This window comes from Coregonus clupeaformis, chromosome 16 (assembly GCF_020615455.1).
Source record: "Coregonus clupeaformis isolate EN_2021a chromosome 16, ASM2061545v1, whole genome shotgun sequence".
In the NCBI taxonomy this organism is placed as follows: Eukaryota; Metazoa; Chordata; class Actinopteri; order Salmoniformes; family Salmonidae; genus Coregonus; species Coregonus clupeaformis.
In genome coordinates, this window is record NC_059207.1 from 43,567,139 (window position 1) to 43,580,115 (window position 12,977).

At 44.3% G+C, this 12,977-nt stretch overlaps 1 protein-coding gene across 1 annotated transcript; it reads left to right on the top strand.

Annotated features, from left to right (window-relative positions):
* Window positions 1–583: 583 nt before the first annotated feature.
* On the top strand, window positions 584–12,975 carry LOC121584953 (DNA polymerase kappa). Its single transcript, XM_041901225.2, has 15 exons — window positions 584–862; window positions 1,050–1,201; window positions 1,407–1,526; window positions 3,654–3,806; window positions 4,260–4,391; window positions 4,507–4,669; window positions 5,206–5,409; window positions 5,679–5,803; window positions 5,936–6,102; window positions 6,224–6,256; window positions 6,360–6,456; window positions 7,420–7,591; window positions 9,208–10,482; window positions 11,646–11,694; window positions 11,872–12,975. Exons 2-15 carry the CDS (start codon window positions 1,070–1,072, stop codon window positions 11,954–11,956), a joined length of 2,907 nt encoding a protein of 968 aa, XP_041757159.1. The 5' UTR covers window positions 584–862; window positions 1,050–1,069; the 3' UTR covers window positions 11,957–12,975.
* Window positions 12,976–12,977: the final 2 nt, after the last annotated feature.

Genomic DNA, 12,977 nt, shown 5'->3' on the forward strand with positions numbered 1-12,977 from the left:
GGGTGCTTACTGCCACCTGGAATGTGTTGTTTGAAAATGTATAAAGCCATGGTTGGTGATTTACTGCCACCTGCAGTTATGGAATGTTTGCTCAAGAGTATAATTAATTGGCTGATCCCTCCTGATGACCTGGATGGAATTATGTGATCTTTCCTTAACCCGTAGGAAGTCCCACCCAGTTGACTACTTAAAAATTGTGAAAGTCCTCAATGACGCTGCTCATGCTAAATAAGGTTTTGGGCACAAGAGTCCTCTATACATCTCTATGGGGACGACACAAACCTTGGCCTGTGGTTGTTAGGTCAGAGATGGTAGAGAAAGGAAAAAGAAAATTCCTTCATTATCTCTGGTTAGGACATCGCAGCTATGCAGAAACTGCGCAAAATACCTGATGTCTATATCAAAATCCCTTGATACGGTTTGTGATATTTAATTGTTTTAATAAATTAATTACATCTACATTTTTGTCATTTAGCAGACGCTCTTATCCAGAGCGACTTACAGTTAGTGAGTGCATATATTTTCATACTGGACCCCCGTGGGAATCGAACCCACAACCGCCATGCTCTACCAACTGAGCTACACGGGACCTGGATTAATATCACGTTACGTAGATCATATTCATGAATCATAAAACATTGGCTCACTTGTTTGTCAATAACGTATTAATAAATCAACAACATTGGCTCACCTGTTAAAAGTTTGTAGCTGCATTTGTTTCATCAAGGTTTTGTTTATCTGCGCCGTGCGTGGTCTACATCTGTAAACAAGGAAACTGCACCTCCCCCAAATTGACGTAGAATGCGGAAGCAAATTCAGAACTCAAGACTGAAGAGGCATAGGCAAAGAAGATACTTTTACCGTAAACAAACAAAATATTATTTATTCTTGGCATAGACAGTTGGAAACTAGTGTTACTAGCTGTTAAGCTTACTTTACATTGTGGAACCAACTTGTATGGATGCATACATATTTTGCTAGCTAGCAAGCTAGTTAACTTACCATAATTATTCGTAGCAAATTTTGCTTGGTTTATGTATTCAATGCAGGGTCTCACTTGAGGTGAAGGATGGCGACAGGGGGGACCTCCTCTTCCAGTGGGGAGGGCTTCCTCTCCAGAATGGCCCTCAATGACAACAAGGCTGGAATGAAGGGCCTTGACAGGGACAAGATAAACAAGATCATCATGGAGTCCTCTAAGGTACAGGTTGAGAACTTCTGTCTGTTTATTCAAACACCTAAACTAACATCCTAGACTCTGAGTTAATACCCTAGCTAGTTACCTTACTCTAATTGCACAGGAACTGACAAACCCACTTGTGTTGAGGTCCAGTGGGTTCTCTTCTCAGTGTTCCATGACCTGTTACTGGAGGTCATCCGCCTCTCTGTTTCCCTCTCTCCTGCAGGGCTCCAGGTTCTATGAGAACGAGCTGAAGAAGGAACAGCAGGTGAACCAGCGCATTGAGAGGATGAGGCTGCAGAAAGCACACATCACTGAGCAACAGCTGAGCAAAGCTCAAGCACAGGTACAGGGCTATACTCTCTGACACACAGATACAGTATAACTTCTACAGTATACAGTACCAGTCAAAAGTTTGGACACACCTACTCATTCCAGGGTTTTTCTTTATTTTTGCGATTTTCTACATTGTAGAATAATAGTGAAGACATCAACACTATGAAATAACACATGGAATCATGTAGTAACCAAAAAAGTGTTAAACAAATCAAAATATATGTTATATTTGAGATTAATCAAAGTAGCCACCCTTTGGCTTGATGACAACTTTGCACACTCTTGGCATTCTCTCAACCAGCTTCATGAGGTAGTCACCTGGAATGCATTTAAATTAACAGGGGTGCCTTGTTAAAAGTTAATTTGTGGAATTTATTTCCTTCTTAATGCGTTTGAGCCAATCAGTTGTGTTGTGACAAGGTAAGGGTGGTATACAGAAGATAGCCCTATTTGGTAAAAGACCAAGTCCATATTATGGCAAGAACAGCTCAAATAAGCAAAGAGAAATGACAGTCCATCATTACTTTAAGACATGAAGGTCAGTGAATCCGGAAAATTTCTTCAAGTGCAGTCGCAAAAACCATCAAGCGCTATGATGAAACTGGCTCTCATCAGGACCGCCACAGGAAAGGAAGACCCAGAGTTACCTCTGCTATTAGTCACTTTAAAAATGTTTACATATTTTTGCTTTACTCATCTTATATGTATATACTGTATTCTATTCTACTGTATTTTAGTCTATGCCACTCCGACATTGCTCGTCCTAATATTTATATATTCCTTAATTCCATTCTTTTACTTTTAGATTGTGTGTATTATGAGTATTGTTATGATTTGTTAGATAATACTGCGCTGTTGGAGCTAGAAACACAAGCATTTCGCTACATCAGCAATAACATCTGCTAAACATGTATATGTGACCAATAACATTTGATTTGATTTGCAGAGGATAAATTCATGAGAGTTAACTCCACTTCAGATTACAGCCCAAATAAATGCGTCAACGTCAACTGTTCAGAGGAGACTGCGTGAATCAGGCCTTCATGGTCGGATTGCTGCAAAGAAACCACTACGAAAGGACACCAATAAGAAGAAGAGACTTGCTTGGGCCAAGAAACACGATAAATCAACATTAGACCGGTGGAAATCTGTCCTTTGGTCTGATGAGTCCAAATGGGAGATTTCTGGTTCCAACCGCCGTGTCTTTGTGAGATGTAGGTGAATGGATGATCTCCGCATGTGTGGTTCCCACCATGAAGCATGGAGGAGGAGGTGTGATGTTATGGGGGTGCTTTGCTGGTGACACTGTCGGTGATTTATTTACATATTTACATTTTAGTCATTTAGTCATTTAGCAGACGCTCTTATCCAGAGCGACTTACAGTTAGTGAGTGCATACATTATTTATTTTTATTTTTTCATACTGGCCCTCCATGGGAATCGAACCCACAACCCTGGCATTGCAAACACCATGCTCTACCAGCTGAGCTACATCCCTGCCGGCCATTCCCTCCCCTGTGCCACTCGGGAGGTTAGAATTTAGAATTCAATTAACCAGCATGGCTATCACAGCATTCTGCAGCGATATGCCATCCCATCTGGTTTGCTCTTAGTGGGACTATCATTTGTTTTTCAACAGGACAATGACCCAAAACACACCTCCAGGTTGTGTAAGGGTGATGGAGTGCTGCATCAGATGACCTGGCCTCCACAATCACCCGACCTCAACCCAATTGAGATGGTTTGGGATGAGTTGGACCACAGAGTGAAGGAAAAGCAGCCAACAAGTGCTAAGCATATGTGGGAACTCCTTCAAGACTGTTGGAAAAGCATTCCAGGTGAAGCTGGTTGAGAGAATGCCAATAGTGTGCAAAGCTGTCATCAAGCCAAAGGGTGGCTATTTGAAGAATCTCAAAAATAAAATATATTTTGATTTGTTTAACACTTTTTTGGTTACTACATGATTCCATATGTGTTATTTCATAGTTTTGATGTCTTCACTATTATTCTACAATGTAGAAAATAGTAAAAATCAAGAAAAACCCTGGAATGAGTAGGTGTGTCCAATCCTTTGACTGGTACTGTATATTTAGTTATTATTTGATTGAAGCTGTCACCTCTTAACGTCTTGTTGTAGGTGGAGAAGATGACCTCTGACCTGGAGAGGGGTCGTGACCTGAGCCATGTCATTGTGCACGTGGATATGGATGCCTTCTACGCTGCGGTGGAGACGAGAGACTGTCCTGACCTGATGGACAAACCCATGGCTGTGGGCTCCATGAGCATGTTGGTGAGATTCTATAAGCCATGAACAGGACTGTTCATTTGCTAGCAAAGTATATAGTGACCAACAGTCTCAGAAGCCAAGGCTTCTCGTGAACGAGACAGGATTTAGAAGGCTGGCCACGCAAGACTATGACCAACAAGACCTGCTAGAGACTAGACAAATAATGTAGATAAGTGTAGTGGTTGTTTTGTTTGATTGTCATTCATTCGTGAAACCAATTGTCTCCAGTTATCATGTGATGTCAAAATAAGAAAGGCAAGTCTGTTGAATTTCTCATCATTGCTACCCAGAGGGAGGTTCATATCTGGGGATCTTTCTCCTTCACATATGAACTGGTTTATGTTCTTCTAACTGGATCTGAAAGATGTCCTTTTATTGCACTACAACACATATCCCATATTGAACCCCAGGTTATGTATCTCTACAAATAGTATGTGTTTTGTCCACTCTCTTCAGTCAACATCCAACTACCATGCCAGGAAGTTTGGGGTCCGTGCCGCCATGCCTGGCTTCATCGCAAAGAAGCTCTGCCCAAACCTGGTTATTGTTCCAACCAACTTTGACAAATACAGAGCAGTGAGCGCTGAAGTAAGGATCTGACACACACACACACACACACACACACACACACACACACACACACACACACACCTATATGTATAAATACTCCCCAAAGAGACAAATCATCCAAAATCTCTGCTAGGTCCGGGAGGTCTTTGCAGACTATGACCCTCACTTCCTGCCCATGAGTCTCGACGAAGCATTCCTGGACATCAGTGAGCACCTTGAGCAGAGGAGGGGCTGGCCAGAGGCCCTCCGTACCCACCGTCTCCGTCTCCACACCAACAACACTGGGGCAGCTAGAGGTAGCTAGATCCATGCCAGTGCTAGGTCAGGAGTCAGTGTCTAAATACAGTGGATTATTGTGTAATAACTGAGAGTTATGGTCGTTTGTTACACTATTGGATAGCTTTTTTTTTAAACCAATATTGCAGTTGTAGTTTACGGACTGTGATAAAGTTGTCATTTGTAAGACAACTTTGAGAGTAGACTGTAAGTAGTTTGAATGTAATATAAAGGCAGATAAATGTTATATGGAAGATGTAACAAAAGGAGAGAGGGTTACTAAGAGCTTAATAGCAAAAGCCTCATGTAATTCTTCCTCTATTTTCTGCCTGACAGAGAAAGTGAATTAGAAGGGATTAGAACTATGTCTGTGTATTCCCTGTCTCTTTCTCTTATCTAGTTCACTTTTGCCACCTGTCAAGCATAACGAGTGACAAGGGAGCAGAAGATAAGAGACATGGACAATCAGCTGTGAATCATCTCTCATTATCTCACACCTTCTCTCCTCTTCTATTTCTGTCTCCCTCCATCTCTCTCTCTCTCTCTCTCTCTCTAGTTGAAGAGCATGGTGATGGCCTACCTGAGACAGTAGGGGTAGAGAGTTTGTCTCCTGTTCTGTTTGAGGACAGCCCCAGCTCCTCCCCCTGTCTGCAGGATGCTGCTGGGGGAGACGTGGTGGTGTTTGGGACCTGTGCCGAGGAGGCGGTGAGAGAGATGCGCTTCCGCATCGAGCAGAAGACCTCACTAACTGCCAGCGCAGGTGAGAGAGACGCTGTGTGTTCATGTTCCTTGGAGGACACATTGTCTGAGTCCCAAATGGCACCTTATTCTCTATGCATTCTTTTTTACCAGGGCCCATAGGCGAATAGGGTGCCTTTTTGGACACAACTGAGAGTTACATAGTTAGTTGTGTTAAAATACCTCAGGGAGCCTAACTTTATAATCATATTCTGTGTGTAGTCACATCAAGCATGTAACACATTTGCCATGGGTTTCTTTTTTTATATATATATATTTTTTTTCTTCTAGGCATTGCCCCAAACATGATGCTGGCCAAGGTGTGTAGTGATAAGAACAAACCCAACGGCCAGTACAGACTCCCCTCTAACCGACAGGCTGTCATAGACTTCATACAGGACCTGCCAGTCCGGAAGGTAGGCTGCTGTACGCCTACCCATAAACCTAGACAGCCTATCTTAAGGGATGCATACTCTAGGAGATTGTTTATGGACCAGGTTGCTGGCTGATGACCTACAAATAAAGATGATGGTCTTTTGGTGTGCCAGGTCTCAGGCATTGGGAAGGTGACAGAGAAGATGCTGGGAGTTCTTGGTATCACCAGCTGTTCCCATCTTGGCCAGGAGATGGCGATGCTGACCCTGCTGTTCTCTGAGACGTCTTGGCATCACTTCCTCCACATCTCCCTGGGCCTGGGCTCCACACACATCGAGAGGTTCTGGCCGGGCAAGCAGAGGGGGGTGGGCAGAGAGGAGAGGCGTAACTATACAGAAGATTAATCCTTAAAATTAGTTCAAGTCATCTGACTGAGTCTCTGTTTTTGTATTTACTTACAGGGACGGAGAGAGAAAAAGCATGAGTACAGAGAGGTGGTTGTTTTTCTTTTCTGACAACATATATGTGAAATACATAGATAAATAATGGTACATACTCCCCATATCCAACATCTCAATCTCCCTCATTCTCTGTTAGGACGTTTGGAGAGATGAGTGCATTAGAGGAGCAGTTCTCTCTGTGCAGGGAGCTGTGCCAAGACCTGGCTCAGGACCTGCAGAAGGAGGCTCTTAAGGTACTCTACAGCACAGTTGATTACAGTACACTATTAGTAATAGTATAGGTCATTACTAGAATAGATTCCAGTTGTATAGCACATTTCTCTTCCTTAGAGTATATTCTTAAACACAAAATCACTGTCTGATAAGCTATTGGCAGGTAGCTTAGTGGTTAAGAGCGTTGTGCCAGTAACTGAAAGGTCGCTGGTTCTAATCCCCGAGCCGACTAGGTGAAAAATCTGTCGATGTGCCCTTGAGCAAGGCACTTAACCCTAATGGCTCCTGTAAGTCGCTCTGGATAAGAGCGTCTGCTAAATGACAAAAAAAATCTAACAACGATTCTCTAGGATTTGTATTTTTGTGGCTATTGTGTGAAATGCAGAGCTGTTCGACAGTACATAACGCATGGAACTGTTTGTTGTGGCTGATGTTAGTATTCAGCACCATTGTGAACAGCCATTGCCTGACTGCCTGCCTCTTGCTCTGTGCAGTGAGATTGCCTCAGATTACTCTTTCCTCTGGGGAAGAGAGAGCAGAAAAGGGTTATTGAACAGAAAGTATATTTCTATAGAGAGGGTATTTTGGGGTCTTAAAACATTGCAGCGCTAGTGTTGGCTCCCATACTCAATCTGTCTCTAACCAGCATCTCACACAATTACCAGAGCATCTGTTCCCGTCCCAATCGATAGAGAGAGCTGGCTTGGCAGGGCCATCACCCCCTGACTGTGCCCTAATATACTTTTGATACCTGGAGGAAATGGAGAGCCATTATGGAGACTACCAGGGACCAGTGTGAGCCTCAGCCTGCCTGTGGAATAGGCTGCTTGGGAATGATCATCACTCTCCTAGGAAAATGCCTTTGACCCTTCTTCACTTAGTGTCATCTATCAGTCAAATCAATGTCTGTTCTGTCCTTTGACTCCTTCCCCAGGTCCAACCAGATTTATTCTGTACTTGTCATTTGCTCTGTGTTCTTCCAGGGCAAGACGGTGACGTTGAAGCTGAAAAATGTCAACTTTGAGGTGAAAACCAGAGCGTGGACGTTGCCGTGTGCTGTTGCTACGATGGAAGAGCTCTTTGCTGTCGCTAAGAACTTGCTGAAGACTGAGATCGACAACGTCAGCCCCCAGCCACTGAGACTGAGGCTCATGGGTAATCTTACCTTACCTTCTCTCACTGGTTTAAATGTGGTGTCCCATTGGCAAAAAAATACATTAATAATATCACCTTTCATATACACTGCTCAAAAAAATTAAGGGAACACTTAAACAACACAATGTAACTCCAAGTCAATCACACTTCTGTGAAATCAAACTGTCCACTTAGGAAGCAACACTGATTGACAATAAATTTCACATGCTGTTGTGCAAATGGAATAGACAACAGGTGGAAATTATAGGCAAATAGCAAGACACTCCCAATAAAGGACTGGTTTTGCAGGTGGTGACCACAGACCACTTCTCAGTTCCTATGCTTCCTGGCTGATGTTTTGGTCACTTTTGAATGCTGGCAGTGCTTTCACTCTAGTGGTAGCATGAGACGGAGTCTACAACCCACACAAGTGGCTCAGGTAGTGCAGCTCACCCAGGATGTCACTGCGAGCTGTGGCAAGAAGGTTTGCTGTGTCTGTCAGCGTAGTGTCCAGAGCATGGAGGCGCTACCAGGAGACAGGCCAGTACATCAGGAGACGTGGAGGAGGCCGTAGGAGGGCAACAACCCAGCAGCAGGACTGCTACCTCCGCCTTTGTGCAAGGAGGAGCAGGAGGAGCACTGCCAGAGCCCTGCAAAATGAACTCCAGCAGGCCACAAATGTGCATGTGTCTGCTCAAACGGTCAGAAACAGACTCCATGAGAGTGGTATGAGGGCCCGACGTCCACAGGTGGGGGTTGTGCTTACAGCCCAACACCGTGCAGGACGTTTTGGCATTTGCCAGAGAACACCAAGATTGGCAAATTCGCCACTGGCGCCCTGTGCTCTTCGCCAGAGGTAGCCTGACTGCCATTAGGTACCGAGATGAGATCCTCAGACCCCTTGTGAGACCATATGCTGGTGCGGTTGGCCCTGGGTTCCTCCTAATGCAAGACAATGCTAGACCTCATGTGGCTGGAGTGTGTCAGCAGTTCCTGCAAGAGGAAGGCATTGATGCTATGGACTGGCCCGTCCGTTCCCCAGACCTGAATCCAATTGAGCACATCTGGGACATCATGTCTCGCTCCATCCACCAACGCCACGTTGCACCACAGACTGTCCAGTAGTTGGCGGATGCTTTAGTCCAGGTCTGGGAGGAGATCCCTCAGTAGACCATCCGCCACCTCATCAGGAGCATGCCCAGGCGTTGTAGGGAGGTCATACAGGCCCGTTGAGGCCACACACACTACTGAGCCTCATTTTGACTTGTTTTAAGGACATTACATCAAAGTTGGATCAGCCTGTAGTGTGGTTTTCCACTTTAATGTTTGAGGGTGACTCCAAATCCAGACCTCCATGGGTTGATAAATTTGATTTCCATTGATAATTTTTGTGTGATTTTGTTGTCAACACATTCAACTATGTAAAGAAAAAAGTATTTAATAAGATTATTTCATTCATTCAGATCTAGGATGTGTTATTTTAGTGTTCCCTTTATTTTTTTGAGCAGTGTATGTTGTATATAAGAATAATATATGAAGTACATTCTACTGATTCTGTTAATAATTAATATATTTGAACTTGAAGCTTGATTAAAACAATTGACTGCAGTTTTAAATCAACGCTTGCGTGTCTGCAGGCGTTCGAGTTTCCAGCTTCGCCAGCGCTGATGACAAGAAACCCCGGCAGAAGAGCATTGTGGGATTTCTCCAAAAAAATGGGGCTGACTCAAGTAGCCCCTTCCAGATCTCCTCCCACAAGCCTGTGATAGAGCATCAACCTAAGCCTCCAGGCCAGACCAAGCCCTCTGCCTGCCCTTCCCTGGTACAGCAGAGCCAGGGGCAGGAGGGTCACTCCTGGGTACCCAGCCGGGGAGGGGTGGAGGTTGGGAGGACTGGGGAGACCTTCCAGCAGTCCTTCTTGCAGAGAGCTCACACCCAGAGGCAGCGGCTGCAAGTTGAGAGAGAGGACCCACCAGAGAATGGAGATTGGAATGGCTTAGAGACCAGACGGGGCCCAGCCTCATCGGCCACCAACACCAAAGACACACAGACACATACTCAGAAGAATACAAATACATCAGCAGAGACACACATCTCTATGAGTGCATTGACAGCTTCTGACAAAATGACACATGCACCTACAGCCAGCACCACAGAGGCCCATGCATCCACTTCATCATGCTGTTCAACAGAGCCAGAGTCAGGGACAGACAGTCTGACCTGCCCTGTGTGCTTCAGGGCTGTAAACACCACAGACCTGACAGTCTTCAACAGACATGTTGACCAGTGTCTCGGTGGGGTTACTATGGGGCAAAACAACCACACAGACACAGAAATAGAGAGAGGCCCCAGTGTCTGTGAGGAGGAGGTGGAGAAAGAGATAACTGTAGGGGAGAGGAAGTGGGAGGAGGGGGTGATGGAGAAAGGTAGGGAGCTACTCCGTAGGTGCATGTTGGACTCAGTGGGCCTTCGATTGGACTCTAGTGCAGGTGATCATATAGAGGACACTACAGGACTACTTCTATATGAGACTAGTACAGCTAATATTTCACTAAACACTGTGGGCCTGAACCCTGTCTGCCTTAACACTTGTCCAAATGGAGGTGTATCTATATGTAGAGGTACAGACCCTAACACCCTGAATGGTTCGTCTCAAAGTGACCCTCATGTTCGGGTTTGTCTGTTGTCCCCCGGTGGCCCTCGGCCAATGACTACGCCCAAGCCTGAGTCACATGACCACAGAGGCCCCACCCTCACCTGTCCAGTTTGTCTGGAGACCCAGGACACCAATGACCTCATCCTTTTTAACCGACACGTTGACCTCTGTCTGAACCAGGAAGTCCTGCATGAGCTTGGGGGACTGGCGTCTATGGACCGCACCCCCCACAATGCACCACCTGCTGCCCACAAAGGTCAGTGTTTCAGATATGTTTTATTTACTGTATGATCATGCATTACTGCCATTGTCATTAAAATAGACCAGGGACTTTTCCACCCTGTTTTTCTTATGTGCTGCCAATACCAGTCTCATCCCCAGTGCTTGCATGGGTCCTGTTTCTGCCTCTATTCCTACTCAATATGTAATCCAGGAGATTGTAAATTGAGGTGGAGTATATTTTCTCCAAAGAAAGAGTAAAACTCAGGGTTTTTTTCTAGATCAAAAAGAGACCGGTGGTGGGTGTGTCGGGGTGCATAGAGATTCTACACATTTTGGTTGCCTCTGCCAGGAGGCTGACATTTTCCGCAAATGGATCTTCCAGCAAGACAATAACTCCAAGCACACATCAAAATCCACAAAGAAATGGTTAATTGACCACAAAAGCAACATTTTGCAATGATCTTCTCAGTCTCCGGAATTGAACCCCATTGAAAACCTGTGGTTTTAATTGAAAAGGGCCGTCCATAAGTGCAGATGAAGGATATCAAAGATCTGGAAAGATTCTGTATGGGAAATGGTCTAAGATCCCTCCCAATGTGTTCTCCAATCTCATAAAACATTTTTAGAAAAAGGCTCTATGTCATTATCCTCACAAGGGGAGGGTGAAAGAGTATTGAAAACGGGTGCAGTCTTTTTTACTCATCTTTATCAAGGGTGCCAATAATTATGGACCTGACTGTAGGCCAGTTATCTTTTCTACATACTTCCTGTCTGGTTATATTCATTTAAGTTTACACTGAAAGCCATTTTCCATCCCGAAAATGAATTACACTGTTTGGACTTGAAAAAACACTGTCCTGAAGTCTTATAGTTAAAACTTGAAGGATTTGTTTGGTCAGTGTGAGGTCAGTGCTGTCTGTGTATTGATTCCCTTTGAGAGAAAGAAGACAACTCATTTCACCCTGTGGGGGCTGTCCTGCCATGCTCTCTGCCACTGGTAAATCACTTCTTCACCCATTCAATCCTGACAATGGAAAGACGGTCTCTCCCAGTTTCTCCTTAACTATCCTGCCTGGGAAATTAGTCTTTATAGCTTTGAAATTAACACAAATGACATGCCGGACCTAGACAGTCGTCATTCTGTTTTTAGCGGCAGGTAGGATAATCTGATGGAGTTTTTCCTGTTTCCCTCCACAGAGAGAGAGCAGCCCCTGCAGAGAGCGCCACAGAAAGGCAAGAGCAAAAGGTGAGACTACATCTCCTTACACATATAAGAGAGCGAGAGATTAGTTTGAAAGTCAGCACATTCACAAATGAGTTAAACGTTGTGTGGTACGTCAAAATAAGATGGTTGCAGATACTGGTGCAGACAGTGAGAATCCTGCAGTAAAATGTGCTGTGTTTTGTTCTGCTACACTTCCAGGAGAGGCTTGTCTCCCCCACCCCCCCCTAAGAAGGCCAAAGCCCTTGGCCCAGCTAGGAACACCATTGACAAGTTCTTCAGGTGACGCACCTCAGGTGACAACACACACAACTCCCAGAGGATCCCGTGTATGACGTCTTATGCTCAGACAGTGATAATGACTGACTGTTACCTGGATCTCAGGTGAATGGAATGCTGGTGACCTCACTAGCAACCATCCCTACCTACCTAGTACTTCTGGGATTGCTGGAAATTTGGATTGCTTACCACAAGCATTGAAGATGCACTTTCTTCTTTCAATAATATGAGTTTTTATGTCTTTTGTGCCGTCTTTAAAGTCATAATGGTCATAAGTTTGCAGGCAAAACCTTTGCAGTGGTTTTAGTGAAGGTAGTTGATGCAAACTAACCACTTGCAAAATGCACTCATTAAAAATAACCTCTGTGATCACCATCTTGCTAGCTACTATTTTTGTTTTAATTCAAACGGATAAGGTAGTGACCTAGGCAGTGACATAGTTCCTCTATGCCAAACTGACCTTCTATTACTTACAGAGGTGTTAAACCGGAACATTGAAACCACAGGCAGCAGGTGGCACCTTAATTGGGGTGGAGGGGCTCATAGTAATCACTGGAACAGAATAAATGGAATGGTGTCAAACACATCAAACATGGTTTCCATGTGTTTGATACCATTCCATTTACACCATTCCAGCCATTATTATGAGCCGTCCTCCTGTGATTTGAAACATTGTGGGAGGCAACCCTGGTGTCTAGAGAGACTACTACCTTCTGCTAAATGAGGGAACTCTGTGTTTTTGCATCTTGTGTTTTGCACCATTTTAAATGAAAAGAATAATAAGCATTAATAGAGTTGATCCTCAGTCATTTAAACACATACTGTGCAGTATGGATGTGAAGAAGAGGGTTGTGAATAGAATACCAGTATGAGATTGCATTATTTTTGCATAAGTTAACTGAAGTATAGGCTATTTAGTAGTTTTTTAAATATTGTATTCAAATATGTATTTCATAGGCTATTTTTCTTATGGAAAATAAAAGTTGCCACCACTGTAAATGTGGCTCAATGAACGAGTAAGCAATACA

Excerpts from the sequence above, each read along its gene's own strand:
- LOC121584953 (XM_041901225.2), top strand. The coding sequence starts at position 1,070 with ATGGCGACAGGGGGGACCTCCTCTTCCAGTGGGGAGGGCTTCCTCTCC. Across the intron at positions 1,527-3,653 it reads TGAGCAAAGCTCAAGCACAG|GTGGAGAAGATGACCTCTGA; the intron begins GTACAGGGCTAT and ends GTCTTGTTGTAG. Across the intron at positions 5,804-5,935 it reads AGGACCTGCCAGTCCGGAAG|GTCTCAGGCATTGGGAAGGT; the intron begins GTAGGCTGCTGT and ends TTGGTGTGCCAG.